General features: G+C 48.4%; 1 protein-coding gene across 1 annotated transcript; it reads left to right on the forward strand.

Moving 5' to 3' along the window:
- The first annotated feature begins 1,690 nt into the window (after positions 1 to 1,690).
- Positions 1,691 to 14,716, forward strand: LOC101583740 (serpin B9-like). The gene is made up of 7 exons (XM_004628394.2): positions 1,691 to 1,883; positions 3,572 to 3,747; positions 8,542 to 8,682; positions 9,052 to 9,169; positions 11,115 to 11,257; positions 12,722 to 12,877; positions 14,306 to 14,716. The coding sequence occupies exons 1-7, from the start codon at positions 1,694 to 1,696 to the stop codon at positions 14,714 to 14,716; spliced, it is 1,335 nt and encodes a 444-aa protein (XP_004628451.2). The 5' UTR covers positions 1,691 to 1,693.
- The last annotated feature ends 846 nt before the right edge of the window (positions 14,717 to 15,562 follow it).

Genomic DNA, 15,562 nt, shown 5'->3' on the forward strand with positions numbered 1-15,562 from the left:
GGAAGAGCTCGGGACCTCACTGTTGCTGAGCATGGATGTGGCTAACCTCAGAATGCCTTTGGGAGAGCTCCGGTGCTTGCGAAGCTTGAGCATCGCTTCCTGACTCCAGCGCAGACCCCTCAGCCTGCTAGCACAGATCCTTCATCCTGCTGGCACAGACTTTCTAACTTCCACCGCTGATCTTTGGGCCTTTCTAGCGCAGATCGGTGAGTCCAGCCTGCATGAGACTTTGTTGTGGGCTCTAGGCCTCCTGCGGGACTTGTGGGAGACACTGCTATGAGCTTTAGGATTTTAGCTTGACTCATGCAGGATATTAGGATGTAGGCCCTCAGCTGGATTCTTTGGATTTTAGTGTGTGGACAGGTTTTCTGTACTTCTTGTATATGATTCTTTGGGTGACTGATTATAAAATAATATTATAAAATGTGTCCTGATATATATATATATATATATATATATATATATATATATATATACTTTTTTTTTTTGGCTGAACTGGGGATTGAAGTCAGGCCCTTGTGCTTGCCAGGCACATGCTTATTCTACTGAGCTATCTCCCCAGCCACTGTCCTGTATTATATTGTTCCCCTTGCAGAAGCCCCAAACCTTATTGCTAATTGGGGAAAATATAAGTATCCCTTATTCTTGGGGTGTGGGGTCATTCCAGAACAGGGCTGGTGCCCAAGAGAGTTGGAAGACCCCAGCAGGCCTCACCCCCCGTTGTGCTTTAGGAGGCCGCAGCATCTGAGAAATTTGTAATAGGACAGAGAAGCCCTGGACGAAGCTCCCTGCTGACCACAAAGCTGCCAACAGCCTGTGCTGGTCTGGCCATTGTTACAGACAGATCCACTGGCCTCTGCCTGAGAGTGCAAAGGTGCAGACAGGGTGGCTACCTTGCAGGTCTCTGGTTCCTCAGTGAACTTGCTCTGGCCATGGTCCCTCCTCACAGAGCACAAGGTCACTGTCCTGAGCTGGTTCCTCTCAGTGTCTGCCTGAAGCAGGAGGAGCAGCATGCACACAGAGAAGCTGCGTGGGTAAGAAGAGGGCTGGGCTCCGAGGAGCTAGGGCCTGGGCTCTGTGTGGGTGGTAGTCTTTGATTTTTTTGCTTTTTGGCAGAACTGGGGATTGAACTCAGGCCCTTGCTCTTGCCAGGCAAGTGCTTATTCTACTGAGCTCTCTGCCTGGTCCCGGGTTCTGGTCTTGAACTGACCACAGTGTGTGTGGGCCGTGCTGGGCAAATACTTTCACTTCATCTGCCAGGTTTACTTGAATGGGGACCGACCAGCCCAGCGAAGTCAGAGCTTCTCATTCTCCTTCGGCTTCCTGCAGTTAGGAAAGCCAGGGTCCTAGTTGGCTTTGGTCCTCCGATTCTTGTTCTTTCCTTTTTTGGTAGGAGAAGTAGTGGGGCTGGAACCCAGGACCTTCCTGTATCCTCATCACCGTTGAAAAAAACCAATGAGACAGGCTCTTTTTAAGTTGCTGTAGCTGGGCCAGAAGGCTCCACCTCCTGCCTCAGCTTGCCCCAGAGCTGGGGCACTAGGCACACCCCTGGTGTTTGTCTGGCTTCCTTGTGATCTGCTGTCAGTTTCACTTTTGAAAGTTAATTTTTTCCAGAGTACAGTTTGGAGGTGGGTGTTTCAGGAAGAACTTCCGCCCCTCCTCAGTCCCTGAAGTGTCCCTGTGGCACAGGGGTATGCTTCCTGGCCAGGAGGCTGGGAAAAGAGGCCAGGCCAGGAAAGCCCCCACCCTCATTGCAGGAAACCACAGAGCTACCATGTTCACAAAAGCCCCTGCATCCTGGTCAGCCCCAAGCCGACTTCCTGGTCCTGGGATCATTCGATCAGGTGGGGTCCAGGCTCCAGTGGGCTGCTGGCTGCTGGAAGGTAAGGCTAGAATGTGGAAGGCTGGGTGAGGACAGGCCAGTTTTTGTTGCTGGGGACTGCGCATGTGCAGAGAGACCTGGACAGAGCCAGGTGGCACCTTAGCTGCAGCTCCGGCGCTGAGGTGCTCAGGTGGCATTGCTCCTCAGAGCTGTCTTGATCCCTGCCTTCCCCCTTCTTCTCTGCAGCAGCCTCACCCTGGTTCCTCTGGGTCCTGGTCGTATCTCAGTCTGTGTCCACACTCAGCGCCCCTTCCCATCCCTTCTTTCCTGCCTCTCAGCTGCAGCAGAGGGAAGCCTTCTTCTTCCTGAGCCTGTGTCCCCTGTGGGACTGGATCCTTGTCCCCACCTCTTGCAGGCGGGCGGGGTCCCTGACAGGGGCTGAATGCAGCAGGGAGGGCTACTTTGCCAAGAGGGAGGGAGGCAATCTGGGCTGCCCTAAAACGTGGGGTGAGGAGGGGCAGCGGTACCAGTACACAGGGGCGTTGGGGGTGGGCAGCGTCCGCAGACTCAGAGGCCACTTTGAGGAGGCCGAAAGGGTGGGGCGGGGGAGCAATAGGGAAGGGTGCGAGGTCAGCACTGAAGGAGGGCAGTGCTGTGCTGGGAGCTGTGTTGATCTGCATGGCAGTGAGAACAGACAGGTAACTGGGACCACAGTGGCAGGGACAGCAGGAGTCTGAAGAGGAGCCAGGGTGGTGCAGGCTGGGCCTTGGGTCTCAAGGAGGAGATGGAGAGAGATTGGGGCAGAGGTAGAGGAGGAGTCTTAGGATGGGTGGGGAAGATGAGGTCCATGGGTGAGCTGGAATGTGGGTAGAGAGCACCCCCAGTTTCTTACGAAGGCCTCAGTTTTTTGACCAAAGAGAGTGCAGCCATAGGAGAGCGAGAGTGTTTTCTTCCTGCAGTCAGGGTGCTGGTCATACGATTTCCGATTTCCGGAGCAGGGTGGGATGGGGAGGAAGTGAACTGGACTCAGGCTGTGCCGAGAGGTCAGCTGGGCCTGGGACCCCCTCAGGGACACAGGCTGCAGGGCAGGAGAAACAGCAGCCTGGCGCCCCCAGCTGGCCTGGCCCTGAGCTGCCCTGCAGCAGAAGCTCTGGCCTCCCAGCAGAGCTGCCATCAGCCTGCCTCAGGCCACAGCTCCTGCCTTGCTCCTTCGTGGTCTGGTGGCCGGCTGCGCTTGGCACGGGGATGCTCCATAAGAGAAGCGAGAACAGCACAGGGAGAGCGCTTGAGGCCAGGCAGAGCTCCGTGCTGCACTCTGCTTTCCCTCTGTCCCACCTCCTCCTCGTCCTTCTTGTCCTCTTCATCTCTAACTCTGGCCTGCTCCTCAGGAGAGAGCAGCTGTCCTAATGGGAAAGAGCTAGAGTTCACCTGGCCCCGCCGTGCCCTGTACGTTGTCACATGCGTCTGTCTGTGTGTCTGTCTGTCCACCTGTGCAGAGGAGCGAGCTCTCTGGGCTTCCCTGAGGCTCTTAGACTGCTCTGGGCTGCTGCCACCTTCACACTTCGTTAACTGTCCTGAAATCTGGGTATAATTTTGGAAGGAGAGAGCAAGGAAATGGACTTTTTGTTGGAATGCTTGAAATATCCCGCAGCTTTGCAATGAAAACCAAAAGCAGTTTCCATGCAGTGGACACTTGGCAGTGCACACTCAGGTGAGTTGCCTGACGTGGCCCTTCCTCTTTGCCTCTAGACTGCATCATGAACCCGCTGTCGGAAGCCAATGGAGCCTTTGCCATCCGCCTTTTAAAGCTTCTGGGTCAGGAGGACCCAGCACGCAATGTCTTCTTCTCTCCCGTGAGCATCTCCTCGGCCTTGGGCATGGTCCTGCTGGGGGCCAAGGGCAGCACGGCCGCCCAGATAGCTGAGGTAGGTCGGCCTCTTCCTGCTGCTTATGTGACATGAGGTTTTGTGCTTTGCGGTGGTGTGGACAGGCTGGGGATCTTCCAAAGATACTAACTCAGAAAAGAGGCAATTTTCCTGGTGTTTCCTTTAGGAAGTGAGGCGAGGCTGGGCTATGGAGTGCGATTGCTTGGGGTGTGATCCCAGTATAGGAGAAGTAAAGAGGAGAAAAGGATTTTGGAACTCCTTGACACAAAAGTCACTGAGATCTGGCTCCTTTTGGAGCTCAACTTTGCAGCTGTAATTATTCTTTGCTGCCTTGCTACTCAGTGAGGGGACAAATAGAATGCCGCAAGGCCAGAGACAAAGGAGGACCCTGCTTGCCTACACAGGCAATGTAGACTGCTGAGCTATCTCACCGGGCCTTATTATCCTCTCTTTAAAATCAAATTTATTTTATTTTATTTATTTTTGTGGTTACTACTGCATTTATTTTCCTACAGCTAGTCTTCCTATAGCTTCAACATTTAGCCTTAAAGCTACGCACGAGGTCAGAACTGGATCGCCTGGCCCCTTCTCTCCTGGTCTCCTCCCAGTTCAGAGCGCTTGCATCTCTTAGCAGCCAGCCTTCTCTTCGCTCTGCAGTTGGGCTCCACACGCTCAAGCCTCAGCACTCTCTTCCTTGTCATTTTAGCCTTCTTCCGGAGGATGGGTTTCGGCCGCCGGCCGCAGCCTCTCTGCTTCCAGTCGTAGTGCCTCTTTTCTTGGGCGTGCGGGGAATCCTGCCCTTGTTATGCTGGGTCACTGTGAGGCTGATGCTTGTCACACTTCTTACAGATAGTCCTTCCGGTTTTAGGTACATCAACCGTCTTGGCGGTAGAGCTGTCTATGCAATGAAAACCAGAAGCCCAGCGCCCTCACTTCTTGCCTCGCGCATTTGGGCCTCACAGGAAAGGCAAAATCAATTTTCAAAAAAGCAAAAGAAAGACAAGTAAAATTAGGTTTATTGAAAGCAAGCATTAATATTCAATTATTTGTCCAATCTTGCATAACTGTCACGTTAATCTGACAGATTTGATGATGAAAATAGGTAATTTCCCTGTTCCTGCTTCTTTCTTTCTTTCTTTCTTTCTTTCTTTCTTTCTTTCTTTCTTTCTTTCTTTCTTTCTTTCTTTCTTTCTTCTTTCTTTCTTTCTTTCTTTCTTTTTTTTTTTTTGCAGAACCGGGGATTGAACTCAGGCCCTTGCGCTTGCCAGGGAAGCGCTTATTCCACTGAGCCATCTCCCCAGCCCCTTCCTGCTTGTTTCTGCTATTTGTTTTTACTCTTCAAAATAAAAGAAAATAAAGATTTGAAAGGTCCTAGAACCAGTCTCAAGGTGGGCAGGGGCACGAGCAAGCACTCCCAGGCGGGCCGCTGGCCCCTGGTGCCCCTGCGCGGAGCTCTGCACTGGCCTGTAGGGCTCTCCTTTTGGTCTCCACGTGACCAGCAGGACCCGGAGCCCTTTCGGTGGCGACAGCTCTCTGCCCCTCCCTGCTCACTGCGTGGGCGCTGAGGCAGATGCCCAGAGCGGAAGGACCTTCGGGTGGTTCTTGGGGTCTCCTAGGCTGCGCGCTCCCTGAGGAGCCCTGTAGGGGAGGCTCTTTCTGATCCTCTGGCAGCTGCTGGGGACCCAGGTAGGGTACCCGCGCCCCAGGGCCCAGGGGACCTGTGTGCTCAGAAGCTGGTCACGCGCTGCGGTCGCACACAGGCCCGGGCCGCCGCAGCACTAGGTCGGGCTGCCCGGGGATCTGTACTGATAATTTGTTTTTTGTATGTCGTCAAAAACTTATTTTAATAACTACAGCAGAAGGAAGAAATGTGGTGTATGCTTTCAGCCTGTGAAAAGGAATGTCTGAGGATGGGCAGCATTTTCGTGCAGTCCCAAGGGCGCATTTTGGTTTGAGATTTGGCACTTTGCTTAGAAACTGTCCGTGCTTCTATCAGTGGGCTTCCGGTTCGTGCTGGGATTTGGTGAGATCATTCGTGTAAACTTGATGGAAGTCAGCTACCAGTAGTCACAGCAGTGCCACAATCTTAAGTAAAACTGGCTTCACTTTCCTTTCCCTTTTTCTTTTTAAATGTCTTTGGTACACGGTCTCACAACGCAGCTCAGACTCCTAGTGATCCTCCTGTTTTCATGCTGCCCAGAGCCGGTACTGGGATTACAGGCATGTGCCACCATGCCAAGTTTTGGGGCCAACTCAGCGTGCCCCGGGGATGGGGCCAGCATGGCATGTGGTGCCAGGGATTGAATCTGGGTCCCCTCACTTGCCTAATCACTTTCCTTTCTTACATTTTTCTTTTGTTTTTTTAAAAAATTTGTTTATTTATTTATATTTAATTAATTAATTTATTTTTTACTGGGAATCAAACTCAGGGCCTTACAGCTTGCCAGGCAAACACTTGTTCCGCAGAGGTATATTCCTGTCTTCTATTATATTTCTCTTGTGGTAAAATGCATACAAAATTTACCATCTGAAACATGTTTTAAGCTTGCAGTTCAGTGGCATTTGCTCAATTTTTGATTTCTTTTTCAGTGACCTTTAAGCTTCATAAAATGATGTTGTAGGCCTTCAACTTTTTCTATTATGACGCAGTGTCATTAGCAATGAAGTTGTTGAATATTAGCAAAAGTATTTTTTTCTTGTTCTGGACTTTATTTTTGTTTTAATTTTTATTAATTTTAATGGGAAAGAAATAGCAATGAGACAGTTTGAAAGCAGGTTAGTAGGACAGTTTCAATAATTAATGCACTGTATATTGTCTTCGTAGTAGTTATACATAGTACAAGATGCAGACATGATATCCTGTCCAAACACTATTAGTACAAATCTTTCTTCTCATTTAACTAAGAGAAAGTATCTGTATATTTATCCAATTTTGTGTAAGAAGTAATATTTTAAAAATTACTTAACTCTTTTAAGAAGTACTTCTCTGTTATTTTCTTATTCTTTCATTGCTGTGGGTAGAGTCATATCCTCCTTTTTCTAGGTTTTGAAAAAAATCAAATGCATTTTTAACTGATCCACAAAAGCCTAAGAATTGTACATACTTGTAAATTAATTGATGTGTTGATGGCTGAGAATTAATTGTGTACTGATTGAATCTAGGTGATTACACGTATATAACGTTTAGGAATAGTGAATAGAATAGTGCTGTGACATACAAAAGTCATTTACTTACAAAAGGACTTTGTTTTTCTTGTGACTACTTGAAGATGAATGTAGAACCTTCACACTGAGCCAGACTCAGTGAAAACTGATTACTCCCAGCCTTTAAAACTAGTTCCAAACTCTTTCTAAATTACCTGATTGGTCAGGTTGGGCTTGAACTTGAGATCGTCCTGCCTCATCCTTTCAGAATGCGGAGGTTATAGGTCTCAGCCCCCATTGCAGGCATAAAGTGTTTCTAATAACTATACAGGGGTGTCATTTCCATGTGACTGGTATTTTATTCGTAGTTTTGATTTCTAGTATAATACATTAATGTCAAATCCTAAAACCTGTATGATTTCTTTCCTTTGTACACTGGATAGAACCCAAAATCTTCACACTGGTAACATCCTCAGCCCTTTTTTGGTGAGACAGTCTTCTGAGTCCCTCAGTTTTTTAGAGTGAGCTTGAATTTGTGGTTTTCCTGTCTCAGCTTCCCAGATGGCTGGTGTTGCAGGCATGTCACTACCATGCTAAACTGCAATCTTAAAATGTTTGTATTTCAGGATCAACTGAGAATTTCCTTCTGTCCTAATACATGTTTTTCAAATGTTAAGGTGACACTTAAAGTAATATGTAAAAAGTGATCTCTCTAGGATGCAACTTTAAGAACTCTGAATTAGTCCTGTTAGTTCATGTTGCTTCTTTGCATACTCTGAATCCTCTAAAGCTTCCCCTGGTGGTTCTATCTCTGCACATTTTCCTTGCATCTTCAGTGCTTTGAACCATTTATTTATGTATTTATTTGCTTAGTATTTAGTACAGGGTCTACAGGGTCTCACTACGTAGATCGGACTTGTAGTGATACTCCTGTTTTCAGCCTCCGAAGTGCTGGGATTACAGGTGCGCGCCACCACGCCCAGTGTCATATGCCATCTCAGTGTGTTTGCAGGTGGGGCTGGCATGCCATGCTGGGATCGAGCCCCAGCTGCCGCGCTCTGCCTAAGTAGGCACTTTAATCTGCTAAGCTGTCTAGCCAGGCCTTTAACCATTTATTTATTTTTCAAATAAACTTGGCAGATCACTTTTCCTCTGGTTCTGGTGATTCCTGCACAGCGTGTGATGTAGGCTTTGTAACGGCTCCATTCTGAGCCTCTGGGGCCTTTTCACTTCTCTTCCTCCCTCTGCATTCAGTACAGGTGGAAGAGCCACACTTTAGACTCCCCGACTCCTGCCTCTCTCTCTGTCTCCACCAGCCCACTAGTGGCTCTTCTGTAGGATGCACTGCTGGGATAAAGTAAAGGGGCCTTTCTGGGTGTGGTGGTGCATGTCAGCAATCCCAGCCCTGAGGAGGCTGAGGCACCAGGATCACCATGAAATTGAGTCTTGTCTGTACAAGTAGATGGTGGCACAATAAAAAGAAGGAAAGAAAGAAAGGAAGGAGGGAAGGAGGGAAGGAAGGAAGGAAGGAAGGAAGGAAGGAAAGAAGGAAGGAAGGAAAGAAGGAAGGAAGGATAAATCATTCCTTGTAACAGATCATTCTTTGGAGTACTTGAGAAAAAACATTTTATGTAAACTCTTCATGAGACCAGAGGACAGTACTGACAGTGGCTTTGGCTCCCCCCACAGGTGCTGCTGGCATTAAATGCTGAGGATGACATTCACAGTGGCTTCCAGTCACTTCTCACCCAGGTGCACAGGCCCGGTGCTCTGCATTCCCTCTGCATAGCAAACCGGCTCTTCGGAGAAGAAAGCTACAAATTCCTCTCAGTGAGTCACATCTCCAGAACAGAGAAGGTTGCCTTGAAATACCCTGTGGCGCAGGTCCTAGGGGAGGACCCAGAGAACGTGAAGAACTGACAGCAACCTTGATTTTCTAATGACAGAGCTCTCTAAGGAAGCCTTCCACGATTTCCCATGTGAGATCTGTACAGTTCTTCCATTCCTGTTGAGTTCTTCCAAGCTCAGCACTTCCTTACCTAGAAGCTGGTACTTGACATTCCTTAGACTCAGGGTGACATCTCCTAAGAGACACGTACACCTCTCGAATTTTTCAAAGTATCATTGACTCAGAATGCTTGGGGACTCGGTGACTTTTGTGCAGCTCTGTGGCCTCACCTAGTGTGTCTCTGTCCACAGTCATTTCAGGAATCCTGTCTGAAGTTCTACCAAGCTGAGCTGGAGCAGCTGTCCTTTGTGAAAGATCCAAAGAAGTCCAGGAAACACATCAATGCCTGGGTGTCCAAAAAGACTGGAGGTGAACAGCGGTGGTTCCTTTTGCTTGTCTTCACCCCGCCTCTCCTCCCACTCACTCCTCCCTGTCTCTTCTTCTCTGCTCCCATCTTCTTCTTCCACTCCCACCTTCTTCCCTATTCCATCACACACTGCCCCTTGTCTATATGTGTCTCTTCCATGGACAGAATGAAGTGACTTCCAGGACTCCACATTAGTGGCTTTAATGCCGTTGAGATCAGATGCTCAGGGTTCCAATAACCTGAGATTTCCAATAATCAGAGATTTCCTTGCACCTGTTCTAGAACCAGAGTGTCAACTCCGAAAGTCAGGTGAACTCAGAGGGCTGAACTCAGTTTAACATTTACAGCAGGATACATGTTCATTGGTTTCAAATGTTGACACATGAGGGGCCAGCCACTTCCTATCTGTGAGGAGGAGGTGGATGAAAGACTTTCCCTGATCACCGTTTTGTCACTGTCTCTTCCCTGGTACACTAGGCCCATGACCAACAGCTTGAGGAAGGAGAGGCTTCTTTTGGCTCAGTTATGCTTCATGGATGACTGAGTGCAGTGTAGCTGTGGGCTCATGGGATAGCCGATCATGGAGGACAGCGGCTCTCCTCATGGTGGCCAAAACACAGAGAGAAGGGAGGAGCCCAGGACAGCAATGGATTGCATCACAGTATAGTTCCTGTCCTAGTGACACCCCCCCACATGGCCTTACCTCTTAACAATTGGTCATGCAGATAGGAGCTGTGGAGATAGCTCAGCGGCATAAATGCCTGCATGGCAAGCCCAGAGCTCCTGGTACCAGAAACCAAACCAAACCCAACCCAGTTGGTCAGGCAGAGAGACCCAAGGTCCAGTCACCTTCTGAGCTCACAAGGCTTTGTGGGGACATTTAGATCTAAGCCATCAGCACCACGCATTTGGGCCACCTCATCCTAGAGTACGTGCAGCTCCTAGCCCAGCACCTGTCTGTATTACGGAAGGCAGCTCTGCTCACCACTATCTGACCAATGCCGTATTATGGGAACTTCTTCTGCCTTCTCTTTCATCACACCTACCTCACCTCTCTTGACTAGACCTCACAAAGCTAGGGTTGATTTGTCTACTGCAGGAGAAGATCCTTAGTCCTAAGGGACATACTCTAAAGGCAGTATGCCTTGGGCCTGATCCTCATTCACTGCCAGGTGAAACAAGGATGTGTTCCATGCATGGCCTCCAAGATCGATGGTGGCTGGAGGTGGGAAGCGCTCGCTCACCTGAGTCCCGCTAGGAGCATTGCTGCTTCTGCTAACAAATGAGACAGCGGCAAATGGCAGGCAGTTTTTGTTTCATGACTCAGCAACTATTTTCCTGATTTTTAAAATGAACTCTTTATGCCACTTATGCCCTCTAGAAGCAGCAGTAAGCACGAATTCTCTTCACAAAAAGGAGTCCTTGATATCTGGGGGAAGAGGAGGAAATGTGCAGGGCCCACATCCCCTTCCCCAGGGAGGCCTGGTGCTGTCTGCAGGATCCAACAGCAGTCACTCTTCCACCCCCTCCCTTTGCCCTCTGTTCTGCTGTCCCTTATACTGAGTCGTCTCTGTCCCTTGTTAGCTATGGCTGTGAACATGCAGCCACAGCCCCCACACTGCAGTTAACCACTGAGGGAATGCAGTGCCCACCCAGAGGAGCTCTCGTTTCCAGCTCGCTGGCTCTCCAACCTGTGCTTCCTGTTAACCTGCTTTCCTTGAGTGACTCAGAAGCCTGCCACTGCCTTTGTTTGGGGGATGCTTCCCAAGCATCCACGGGCGCAAGCATCTCGCCAAGGAGTTGTTTCTGACTCGGTAGTTCATAACAATCCTAACTCAACTGGCCTGAAAACATCATGGTTAAACGTTCCAGGACATTATCCTATAGTTTGTTCATAAGCAGTATTTATAAACAGTGACTGAATGCAACCTCTGCTTTCCTCAACAGGCAAAATTGAAAAGCTGTTAGCCCGGAATTCAATTGATAAGGCGTGCAGGCTGGTTCTCATCAATGCTGTCTACTTCAAAGGATGGTGGGAAAAACCATTTGTAAAGTCGATCACAAGGGAAATGCCTTTCAAAATAAACCAGGTAGGGGAAGTTTTAAACAAAATAATTTCATAGGATAGGGGAGTAAAAGTAATTTAGCTTTTTTTTTTTTTTTTTTTTTTGCACAGAAGGAAGGATTGAACTCAGGCCCTTGCGCTTGCCAGGGAAGCGCTTAGGCCACTGAGCCATCTCCCTGGCCCCTCAAAATAATTTAATTTTGGGGCTGGGGAGATGGCTCAGTGGCCTAAGCGCTTCTCTGGCAAGCGCAAGGGCCTGAGTTCAATCCCTGGTTCTCAAAAAAAAAAAACAAAAACAAAAACAAAAAAAACTTTGTAAGGGCATAAAGTAATTAAAATTATTTGAGAAAATATATTTCCAAACTTATATTTAAGCTTAGGAGAACAACATTCTAGGACTAAAGAATATGTTCTGCTGATTAATTGGCATAAATTATTCTCTTGTAATTTCTGCAGCACATATTACTACAAACTCAGCCTGGAAACTGAGGATTTTCCTTTAAGTCCATTTTACCCACGGAGAAACTATAAAAAGAAATGTTATGATATGGTGATGGGTCACTGGGTGGAGTCAAGAAAATGGTAAAACACAGATCTTTAATCAGGGAATTTCTTTTTTTTAAAATGTATTTACCACAGTGTTTATAGGGTCTCACTACATAGACTGGAGTTGTAGTGACCCTCCTGTTTTCAGCCTCCTAAATGCTGGGGTTACAGGAGTGGATCGGCGTGCTCAGTTCAATAGCCACATGTCCTGGGGCGGGGCTGGCATGGCAGGCCACGAGTGGTCAAACCCCAGCCACTGCGCTCTGCCTAGGCAGGTGCTTTAGTCTGCTGAACTATCTGGCTGGCCCTTAGTCAAGGAATTTTTAAGGAAAAGTAAGTGTTTATTTGAATTGTTCATTAACTTAAAAATTATTAATCTTTTGCACTTGGCTTTAATATCAGAAATTTACAAATTGCCTTTAATATTAGAAATTAGCAAATTGTGTAATACAACTTGCAAATTTTTAATATTAAAGCCAAGTGACAAAGACTTAGAGATTGACTTCTTTAACTTCGATTAATGCAGAGTTAAAATAATTTGCCCAGTCCTATAATCCCTTGAAAGTCGAATACTAATTAGCAAGGAAACATTTAGTTCTCTATACATGTTGAACTACACCTCTATTTTAAAATAAGTTACACTTTATGTCATGATTCACTGATTTTTCCCTACGAGACTCGGTTCTCTGGGGCCAAGCAGCACCATGGGGAGCATTCCAGGTATCGTATTGGATGGTGCCGGCGAGAACAGCTCCCCAGGCTGCTCCTGCCTCTGTGGCTTTTCATGCCTATGGGAAGCACTGGCTTCCGTTTCCCTAGGTCACCTGGACAACAGCTGCCGCTTCCATCCTGGGGCTTCACGTGCTCAGGAAGCTCCTCCGGGCAGTTTTCTTGCTCCCTGGAGAATCCCTGTGACATGGGTGCCCCTCTGCTCACCCCCCAGAAGGAGCAGAGGCTGGTGCAGATGATGTTCCGGAGAGACACATTACCCTGGTCTCGCGTGAGTGAGGAGGGGGTCCAGGTCCTGGAGCTGCCCTACCAGGGCCAGGAGCTGAGCATGGTCGTGGTGCTCCCAGATGAGGGCGTGGACTTGAGCACGGTGAGACCAGCGTGTGTGTGTGTGTGTGTGTGTGTGTGTGTGTGTGTGTGTTTGTGCATGAGCACATGCATGTGCACACTGTCCGTCCCAGGACATCTGGTATATTCCTGTGTACTTTCCCACCAGAACTGGGCTGCCAAGCAGTCCTGTCCTTGGCTGCCCCTCTGTCCTCCTGACCTAGCACATTCTTCTGAAGCTACCCAGAATTCCACCTCATCACAGACAGCAATGCAGTCATGTGGAATGAGCAGCTCCCTGAGGTGCTAAAGTTAGACCCATAGTGAACTAGAGGGACAGAGCTGAACAGAGGAGACTACATTTGTTAGAAGGAAAAAGCACAGAATGAGAAGCTGCACCAGACAGACAGGGGGCCTGGGAAGACTGATGCCCCCTAGTGTTTGTCCCTGGCTTCTTTGATATTTCAGAGGACCCTCATACCTCTGGAACTTGTCACAATTTGATTGGCTCCATGGGCTGTCCTTTGATTAAATGAGGCACTTCTGCCTATCTGGACATTCATTTTAGTGGGTTGGTCTGACTTTGTGTTCATTTGTCCTTTTAGGGCCTTATTTTGGGGAAGAGGCAGTTGGTTGGTTGGGAGGGGCTTTCTAGAAGGTCAGCTTAGAGTTAGTAGGCGTGTGTATCTGCCTCATTAACACAGAGACGCTCCAGTGAGGAAAACCCCCGTGCAAGTGCTTGGGTGTGGGAACATCCTGCACGCCCTGAGCAGGAGCTCTCCCTAGAGCGGTCTCAGCGCCTGCCCCGTGCACTGTGTTGGGCCTGGAGGGCACTCTCTTGGCTCTGGGAGTCTGTTCTCTCTGTGCATTTCTTGTCTGCTTTCTCTCTGGCATAAGTCCCATCACCATTGTGCTGTGTCTTTTATGTCCAGTTTTGCTTTTTTTTTTTTTTTTCTCATTTCTTGTCCTTCTAATTCTTTCCAAGGGACTTCCTCAATGAAACCTTAACTCTTTCTAGTGAGAATTAGTCTGGGAGTCTATAGAAGCCCTCATGCTGTTCTTTTCCTATTGAGAGACCCGATTCTGTACTGCCTCAGCCCCTGCCTTGGTGGCTTATAGCCACATGTTACTTACTTATCAGCAAGTTTATGTCTGCCCTCCTACTATGTCTTATTCAGAAAAGCAAAAGACTTAGAAAGCCCACTTCCCCTCAAAGCATAGTCACCTTCTGTAGACACTGGGGTGGCAAGGATGTGCAGCCTCATCTCCTACCTCAGGAAGCCCTTCCTAATGTGGCATTGCAGCTGCTGGGTTCAGGCCAAGTAAGAGATCTTACAAACTTCCAGGCAGCTGCAGGGACACTTTGTGATGGGTACAACCTGCCTGTCAGAAGAGGGTGGGCTGCCCTTGGAAGGGGCAGTAGTGTATGGGTGCTGTGATCTGCTGGTAATGTCTAATCCTGGTCTTTCAGGTGGAAAAAGCCCTGACTTTTGAGAAATTCCAAACCTGGACCAGTCCAGAGCACATGAAAAGAACTGAAGTGAGAGTTTCCTTCCCGAGATTTAAACTGCAAGAGAATTATGCTATGGACTCTGTATTGCAGAGTCTGGGCGTGCTGGATGTCTTTGATCAGGACAAGGCAGACCTGTCTGGGATGTCGGCTGACAGTGAGCTGTATCTGTCCAAGTTTGTGCACAAGAGTGTAGTGGAGGTCAGTGAAGAAGGCACAGAGGCTGCAGCCGCAGTGGCAGGCTACATTGTGTTTGGTAGTCGTTGTAGATTTTCTGTGCCCCTGTTCTGTGCTGACCACCCCTTCCTGTTCTTCATCAAGCACAGCAGGTCCAGCAGCCTGATGTTTTGTGGCAGGTTCTCGTCTCCATGAGGCATGCATTCCCACGCATGCAAGCAGCTCCCTGTGCTTCTCCAAATCCCCATGAAATTTGCTCATTTGAAAAGCCACATGCCAGCTGCAGGAAGATCAGCATGTTTCTGCACCATCTGTCAGCATAGGCACACCATGTACACACTCCAATCTCTTCGCCACTACACACCCTTGTGCCACTTGACCAAAGTCATGGGACAGAACACCAACATGTTAAATGCAGGGTGAAGAACAGATGCCAAAGTAAAGCCTTCACAATTTTCCCCATGAGGAGTCCAGGTGCAGACTTGTGTTCAGTTCAATTCCAGCCTACTGTTGATGGGGGTACAGGACTGTGATCCAGCGGAGTAGCAATTCAATGAGGAAGTGGGACATTTTGAGTTGCTTGCATGACAGCTGCAGCATCTCTGGGGAAGATGGCAAGGATGAACCTGGGAATCTCCAGGAAGCCCACTACTACTAGCTACTTAAGCTGGAGATTGGTGACACGTGCAGTGTTAGCCACAAAAACAAGCTGTTTCATCCTGGAGAACTCAAGATGTGAGTTGAGCCATACAAAATTCCTAGGCAGAGGGATTTAACTTGATATCCTCCTCCTGCGAGTATAAATAAATGCGCTACAGTGGTTAAGCAACTTGTGTTCCTCCACCTGAGAGGGCTCCACCTGACCTCCCCTTGCTTCTTCTTGTCTGTATTTCTCTATCTTCTTACTGTCCAGCCTACCAGAAACTTCAACACCTGTGCTGGCTACAGCACATGGCACCTGAACCAAGGACTAGGGTAAGAAGAGATAGTGGGTAAGGGGACTCTTCTCATTGTGTGTGCAGAGAGGGAGAAGTGCATTGA

The sequence above is a fragment of the Octodon degus genome, unplaced genomic scaffold, assembly GCF_000260255.1.
Source record: "Octodon degus isolate 3935 unplaced genomic scaffold, OctDeg1.0 scaffold00023, whole genome shotgun sequence".
In the NCBI taxonomy this organism is placed as follows: domain Eukaryota; kingdom Metazoa; phylum Chordata; class Mammalia; order Rodentia; family Octodontidae; genus Octodon; species Octodon degus.